Here is a 7,638-nt window from a genome sequence, read left to right as displayed (position 1 = left end):
GGCGGAGGAGGAGCCTGGGCTCCTGAGGCGGGGTTTCCGGGATGGGGTGGGGCCAGGGGGCGGGGTTTCCCCAGCTCGCTCCCTTCTCGGCCCAGGATTCGGAAAAACTGTCGGAGCTGGAGGCGGTGATGGAGAAGCAGAAACGGAAGGTGGAGGGGGAGGCGGGCGGGGACGCGCTGTGAGCCGCCCTGGGCCCCTCCCTCCCTCCCTCTCGGGCACGCGGGGCCCCGTAGGCGGCCGAAAGCTCGGAGCCTCTCTCCGCCCCCCTTCCCGCGCAGGCTCCGCCCAGCGCGCTCCTCATTGGCTGAGGGCAGGACGGGCCCCAGCCGGGCACTGGGAATAAAGTGCGTTGTGTCTCGAGCCTGTGGCCTTCGGCTCCATCCCGGCCCCGCTCTGCACCCCTTCGCGCCCGGGGTCTCCGCCACCTACTTCCCTTAGCGTGACTGACTCCCGCGCAGCATCTCCCGGCGGGGAGCAGCCCTCAGGCCTAGCACCTGGCATCCGGCTGAGCCAAGCCCGAGATTTCAGGCGTAGGACACGGGCAGAGGCCGGCTGCCTTCCGAGCCACAGGCGCCGGGTTCAGATTCACTGCGTGCGTGCGTGCCCGCCCCTCCCCAATGCAGGGTCCTCTCGCACCTCGTCCCGCCTCCCCTTTGGGGCCAGATCGCGGCCTCCGCCTCTCGAGGCTCTGCCCCCGAAGGACCTCCTCTCTCGGTCCTCCCGAGACTCTTCGTCCAGCCCGGCACGCTCGGGCGTCCCGAGGCCCCGCCATGACTTCCTCGGACAGGGCAGCGGGCCCCTTGGCTCCTTCTCCCTAGGCCGAGGACTCCTCACTCTCCTTCTCGAGCCCTGACCTCTGGGCTGCTCCTCCGAGCCGGGGGCCCAGAGCACGGGCAGCTCAGGCTGGGTCCAACACGGAATTCATGAATCTTCCCGCAACCCTCCTCCCTTCTCCGGGGCTCCTCTCCCCTGTGGCCCATTGGGGCACTCGAGCGGCAGCCCCTCACACTCGGCGTCTGGCTCTGGGACCCCAGATGAGGAAATGAAGACCAACAGGGCCAAGTGACTTGGCCAGGGTCACACAGCTAGGAAGCATCTGAGGCCGTATTTGAGATGGAGAGGTCTCCCTCCTGCTGCCAAGGCCCACTTCCTCCAGCATAGGTGTGGGCATTCCTCCCCCCTCCAGGGGCTGGACACACAGCGGCGCTGTGCCGCCTTCCTCCTCACTGGCCAAAGAAAAGGACCCCAAGAAGCCCCCCTCAGGGCCGGCCCCCATTTCCCCCCCCCCATCCCCACCCCAGACAGACCGGAGGCGGGCAGCAAAGTCACACCTTTATTCGCGGTGCCCCGTGGCCACGGCAGCTCTCAGGAAAATACTTTCTCCCAGCATGGGTGCCCTCCCCCCACCCGACCCAGGCGGCGGGGAGACCCCGGCCACAAAAATAGAAGCCTCCTTCCCCTATTGCACATCATGAGTGGGCGTGGGGCCCCCAGAAACCCACGCCCCTATATACACGGCCCCACGGGCCATTGGCACATTCTTTGCTCCCTGGAGGGGGAGGAGAGGAGGGGGTGGCATCACACGTGATGGGGGCGGGGGCGGGGAGGGTCTCTCTCAGGCAGGCACCCTGGTCCCCAAAGTCTGCATCTTCCGGCTCCCTTGGTCCTTGGCCTTCAGCCCCACCCCCCGCGGCTCCCAGCCGGGAGCTTCTCCTCTGAGCCACTCGTCCTGCTGGCCCTCGGCGACATACAATATACTGTCCTCCTCGGCTCTGGCCGGCTCCCTCCGGCCCTGCTCCGCCCTCTCCCGCGGCCTCCACTGGGCCCGGCTCCCCCCATCCCAGGGGTGCCGGGGAGTGTGGGGGGTGATTATGGCTTTGTTAGGGGGTGATGGGGGCCCAGACGTCCCCTCCGGGGTCCCCGAGTTTCACACAAAGGAATGATCTGTGGCAGAAGCAGCTGCATAAATAGGGGTGAGGGAGGGGGCAGGGCCGGGCCCCGCCTCCCGGGGTGGGGAAGGGGTCACTTGGAGAGTTTGCTGATGACCCGGATCAGGGCCGAGTTCTCATCCTTCAGCCGCTGGTTGTCGGCCCGCAGGTCGGACAGGGCCTGAGGAAAGGGGGAAAGGGGGGGTCACGAGAGAAAGGAGGACGAGCCCCCCCCACCGGGGCGCTCTCCTCACCTTCAGCTCCTCCTCCAGCTGGGCTGCCTTCCTTTCGAGGGCCCGCCGTTCCTGGGAGGGGAGGGGGAGCCAGTCAGGGAAGGGGGGAGGATGGGGAGCCCCCCCTCCATTACTAAACCAGGCTACAGGCCCAGGCCCCCCCCACACCTCCCACTCACAAATCTCTCCAGCTCCAGCATTGCTGGCCTGTCGGCATACTGCTCCTGTTTCTGTTGGGGGGAGAAGAGCAGTGAGGGGGCAGGAGAGGGGAAGAAAAGGCGGGGCCGGGGAGGGAGGGGGAGCCGCCACCCCCACCCCCGTGGCCGGCTGACCTGCGTAGCCTTCTCCAGCTCCACCTTGAGCTGCGCCAGCCTCAAGGTGGTCTCCTGTAGGCTCTCCCTGAGCCGCTCATTCTCCCCCTTCAGGCTCAGGTACAGCTGCGGGGCAGACCGGAGAGGGCGGGGCTCAGGATGGAGCTCCTCCCCCTCCCCCAGGGGACCCTGGGAAGGGGCGGGGCGTACCTTGCGGAAGTTGCTGCTGCTGTCTGGCGGGTGGTCCCCGGGGTCTGCCGGGGGCCGGGGGCGCTTGGAGCCGTCCACCAGGCTGTGGACCCAAGAGGGCTGTCAGTGAGGGCTGGGCTCCCCACCCCCGCCTCCCTCCCGGGCCCCGGGCATTCTACCTGGAGGTCGGGCTCTCCTCACTGGGCAGGGGGTCCCCGAATTCCGCCTCCTCGCCCTGGAAGCACAGCAGGGTGGGGGTGGGGACCCAAGTGCTCCCCTCCCCCCAGCCCAGCAGGGTGCCCGGGCCGGGACTCTAGCTAGGGCCACCGGCTCGTCCTCTACTGTGTCTCCTCCGGACCGCGTCAGCCCACAGGGAGACAGAGGCCGGCCGGCCCCCCACGGGGATCTCCAGCCGCCACCCAGTGCCATCTGCCCTCCGCCCGCCCCCCTCACCTCCGCCGGCCCCCGCCGCTCCTTCCTGACTTTCCTCCGGTCCCGGGCTGCTGACCGGCCAAGACCGTCCCCCTCGGGCTCCTCTGCTGAAGCGAGATAAGGTCAGACCCGGGCGGCCTCAGCGTCCAGCTGCTCACCGTGCCTGGCCCCAGTGGCCGCCCCGCGCCCTCACCTACCTCTCTGGACCGGCCCGTCAGAGTTGTCCAGTCCGGGAACTCGGGGCCTCCGAGCAGGGTCCTGGAGGAGGGAGGGAGGGAGGGGTCAGCAAAGCGCCCCGCCCCGCCCCGCCCCCAGGCAGCCGGTCCCGCCCCCGCTGGCTCACCACGCCCTTGGAGAGCTCCGCCTCCTTCTCGGGCTCCCAGGCTCTGCTGGCGCTCTTCTCAGCCTCCTTCAGGTCGGTCAGCGTCACCCCCTGGGGGCAGGGCCAGGGCGTGAGAGCGAGGTCGGGGCGCGCTCCCCCCACAAGGCGCCCCCTCCAGCTCGGGCCTCACCTGGGTGGACCTCCGGGACTGGCGCATGAGCCGAGACCGGGCCTTGCGCTGAGACTCGGATTCCTCGTCCCTCACCGGCATCTGATAGGATCTGGAGGGGGAGGGGGAGGCAGTGGGCCACCGTTCAGCTCCGGCTCTCCAGCCAGGCCCCTCTCTGGGGGCACCCCACCTCCCCCATGGCCCTCACCTCCTGCGGTCCCTGGAATCGGTGGGGGCAGAAGAGGCCGGCCCCGGGGCAGCTGGCATGGCTGGCAGTGGCGTGGGGGACTCCGAGGTCCTGGGGTTCAGGAGGGGAGACGACAGTGACGAGGCCTGCAGGTGGGGGCACCCCAGGGAGACATGGGTCGTGGGGAGACTGAGGCCTGGCACCGCCCCTCCCCCCAGGGCCACACTCACGGGTCTGGGGCCTCGGCAGTCTTCCGAGCCAGCGTGGGGGGCACTCGGGCCAGGCGAAGCTCCTTGGTCTGTGGGGAAGAGAGGGTGGGGGTGACACGGCCCGGAGGGGACCCTGCATGGGAGTCTCTGAGCCCCCGACCCTCACCTTGAGGCTGGGGACTTCCGGGCTCCGAGGGGACGCCAGGCCGTTGAAGGCTCCGGGCTCTGGGGGAGAGGGGGAAGAGGTCAGCAGGCGGCTCCTCAAGGCCTGGGCCTCAGCCCTCCCAGGCCCCCGGGCCTCCTCACCGGGGGGCCCCTCCTCGCTCTCCTCGTCGTCCCGAAGTGGGGGTCCCCCGGCACCCCCTGGCTTCCTCTCCTTGGACAGGTCCTGGAGACTGATCTTCTCCCGGCTGCTCAGGCGGCACACGGAGCTCCTGGAGGGACAGCGAGGCCGGGTAAGGGGTGTCTCAGAGGCCCCCACCTCCATCCCCCCCACCTGGCGGCCCGGCCCTACCTCCTGTGTTTGCTGCCAGCCACCGGCTGGGGCTCCGAGCCGGGCTCCGTCCCTCGCTTCTGGGCTTCCTTTTGGTTCCGAAGCTGGGGAGGAAGGGCTGGTGAGGGCAGGAGTGGGGGGGCAGGGACCCCCTCCCCCACCCTCCTGGGGGGGGCCTCACATCTTCCTGCTTCCTGGTTAGCTCCTCCAGGAGGCTCAGCACGTCCTCGTCTGCCAGGTCGCAGGGCCGCTGCCCCTGGAGGGACAGGAAGGAGGCGGCTCTGAGCCCCAATCTGGGCTGGCAGTGTTCACCCCTCTCCACCCCCCCACCCCCATCTGGTCCCCAGAATCACCCTGGAGGGGCTCCATCGTGGCCCCCCTTACAACGGAGTAAACTGAGGCAGACACCCAGGAGGTGCTCCCTATGCCTGGTGCCATCTGAGGGCAGGCCAGGCTGGGGAGTAACACAGGGTGGAGGGCAGAGGCCTGGGCTGCTGAGCCAGTGTGCAGGGCCTGAGAGGCCTCAGCGACTCAGGGAGAGGAGGGGGCTATGTCTGGAGAACACAGAGACGCCCCCTCCTGGGCACCCCTGATTCCCGCTGTGGCCCAGCCTGGCACGAGCAGACCCTCCCCTCCCCTCCGCCTGCTGGCCCTCACCGCGTGGGTCAGGGAGTCCATGCCGCCCCCGTGCTCGGCCAGCAGACGGCAGGCATCCTCGACGCCCCAGTGCGCCGCGGCGTGCAGAGGCGTCCAGCCATCGCCATCCCGTAGCTCGGGGTCGTAGCCCGCCTGAAGGAGCAGCCTGCGAGGGCGGGGGGCAGTGAGGGGCGGCCCGGCGGGGCAGCGCCATGGCCCGGGTCAGGCCAAGGCTCCCAGCCCTCCCAGCCCGCTGGCCTTCCCTCCCGCCCGCTCGCCCCGCCCCCCGCAGGCTGCTGTTGACACAATGGGCAAAGGCCGCACCTCATCACCTCCATGTAGCCCTTGGCAGCGGCCACGTGCAGCGCTGAGGCGCCAGTGCGGGGGTGGCGGGCCTCGGGCATGGCGCCCCCGTTCAGCCAGCAGCGGGTGTCCCGCAGCAGGAGCTCCTCTTCAGCCCTCTTGGCTGCCTCCACATCCACACCTGCGGGAAGAGGAGGCGGAGCCGTAGGGCCGGAGGGGGCGGGGCCGGCCGGACCCACGGGACCTCCGCCGGGAACCCCCCCCACCTCTGCGGGCGACCTCGGCCCTCAGCAGACTCTCCATGGCATCAGCCTCGGCCAGGTCCAGGGGCAGGTCCCCATCGCTGTTAACAGCCGCGATGTCGGCCCCGTGGCTCAGGAGGTACCTGCGGGGCGCGGAGTACACGGTAGCGCAGGGATACAGGCCCCCTGGCCACAGCCCCTCCCCTCCTGCCGGACTCGGGCGCGCCTCAGTTTCCCCATCTAGAAAGAGTGGCCAGCCCCGGGGGCTTGTGGGAAAGAAGAGGGAGGAGCGGCAGAGGCCAGGCACGTCTGGGGGGCGGCCCAGCGGCTGCTTCGGCCCCTATCACGGATGGAGGGAAAGAGTGAGGAGGCGGGGCAGCGACTGGCCCCAGGTCACGTGGGTGCCTCTGAGTCCGCCCCCTCCCCCTCTGAGAGCCCGGGAGGAAGGCGGGGCCAGGGGGCTTGGCTGCCCGCCTGCCCACCCATCCCGCCGGGCCTTACTGGGCGATGTCCAGGTATCCGCAGGACGCCGCCACGTGCAGGGGGGTCCAGCCCTCGTTGTCCGCCTGGTTGACCGAGGCCCCCTCCTCCACCAGGAAGCGGACTACCTCCGGGTTCTCGTCGATGCAAGCCTAGCAGTGGAGGGGAGAGGAGGAGGCCGGGTGACCCTAGGCGAGTCCCTTCCCCCTGCCCCGCCCCTGAGGTTTAAAAAAAAAAAAAAAAGCAGCCTAGGGGTGGATGGAGCTGGGAGCTCCGGCCCTGTCCCCCCCTTTCCCTGGGGACCCGGGGTTAAAAATAGCCGGGGGGGACTTCTCCCTGGGCCTCCCCCAGGGGCTCCAAAGCCGCCTCTCAGCCCAGGCACCTGGTCCAGGAAGGGGCAGAGAGCCCGGCCGCCCCCACCCCACCCCACCCCCAGCACCAGGGCCCAGAGGAGGCTCCGAGGCCGGGAGGGAGGATGAAGTCATGGAAACTGCCGGCCAGAGGGGGGGCGGAGCCCACCGGCCTGGGAACGGCCTAGTCAGTTTCCTCCCGAAGTCATGGAGACCCGCCGGGGGAGGGCGCTGAGGGGGCTCCCCTACAAGGACCTGAGCCGGTACCTGGGGACCCAGCACGCCTCTGCCCCCCACCCCGCCCGGGCAGCCTGTCTGTGCCCCCCCCGCCCCACCCAGGGGGCCCACACTGGGGTCTCTGAGGAGGCTGGGACTCCCTAGGCCCCGGAGCAGGAGGCCGCGAGGAGCCCTAAGCAGAGCCCCGAGGGAAGGGGCTGCCGAGAGGCCGGGGGCGGCCACAGGTCAGGACTCCCTGGACAGGGTGCTGCAGGGGCGGAGGGAGCCCCCGGACTCCGGCTCTAGGAGGGAATGAGGCTGGCCCTGGAGCGGTCTGGGGGTGGGGGTAGCTCTCCAGGGCCCTGGAAGTCTGGGGAGAAGAGGGTAAGAACCCCCCATGGAGGAAGAGTCCTGGGGAAGGCCGGGCTGGGCATGAGAAGAGGCGGGCCAGGGGCCACCAAACAGGACGGGGCTCCTGGGGTCACCCTGAGGCCAGGAAAACCGGGAAGGCGGCTGGGGTGGGAGGAGTCTCGGGCCGGGGTCCCTCCTCTGCCATGGAGGAAAAGGCAGGGCTGGGACGAGGGGGGAGAAGAGGATTAGACAGAGGCCTGCTGGCACCCCCGGACTCGGAGCCCTCCTTTGACAACGGACGCAGAGGATGCCCAAGCAAGGGTGGTGGGAGTGGGGACGTGGACCCCGGGAGGCCGGGCATCCCCTCGTCTGACAGGTGAGGAAATGACTCGCCTAGGGTCATATGGCCGACTAGAACCGAGGAAGCCCGCGGGGGAGGGGGAGAGACAGGGGGCGCTTCCTCGGGATCCCCACGTCTAGACATGGCCCGGTGCACGGCCGGCGCTCAGGGACCCCTCAGGCCCCGCCTGCCAAATTAGGGCTAAGGCGGGACCCCGGGGAGGAAGGGAAGGGCCCGGGGTGGGGGG

General features: G+C 69.9%; 1 protein-coding gene across 1 annotated transcript; it reads right to left on the bottom strand.

Annotated features, from left to right (window-relative positions):
* Window positions 1-1,319: 1,319 nt before the first annotated feature.
* Window positions 1,320-7,272, bottom strand: PPP1R12C (protein phosphatase 1 regulatory subunit 12C; the record flags this gene model as incomplete). The annotated part of the gene is made up of 22 exons (XM_044684797.1): window positions 1,320-2,109; window positions 2,183-2,233; window positions 2,341-2,391; window positions 2,494-2,598; window positions 2,683-2,764; window positions 2,841-2,896; window positions 3,115-3,200; window positions 3,291-3,351; window positions 3,437-3,526; window positions 3,606-3,696; window positions 3,793-3,882; window positions 4,002-4,069; window positions 4,147-4,205; window positions 4,287-4,414; window positions 4,495-4,577; window positions 4,655-4,729; window positions 5,131-5,275; window positions 5,434-5,593; window positions 5,679-5,797; window positions 6,156-6,286; window positions 6,752-6,893; window positions 7,186-7,272. Coding segments are annotated over 22 exons (2,047 nt in total), but the record flags the coding sequence as incomplete, so codon positions are not given.
* Window positions 7,273-7,638: the final 366 nt, after the last annotated feature.

Source organism: Gracilinanus agilis, unplaced genomic scaffold (genome assembly GCF_016433145.1).
Source record: "Gracilinanus agilis isolate LMUSP501 unplaced genomic scaffold, AgileGrace unplaced_scaffold56090, whole genome shotgun sequence".
NCBI lineage: Eukaryota > Metazoa > Chordata > Mammalia > Didelphimorphia > Didelphidae > Gracilinanus > Gracilinanus agilis.
The sequence above is the reverse complement of the archived record's forward strand: the minus strand, read 5'-3'. Positions and strand labels throughout refer to the sequence as shown.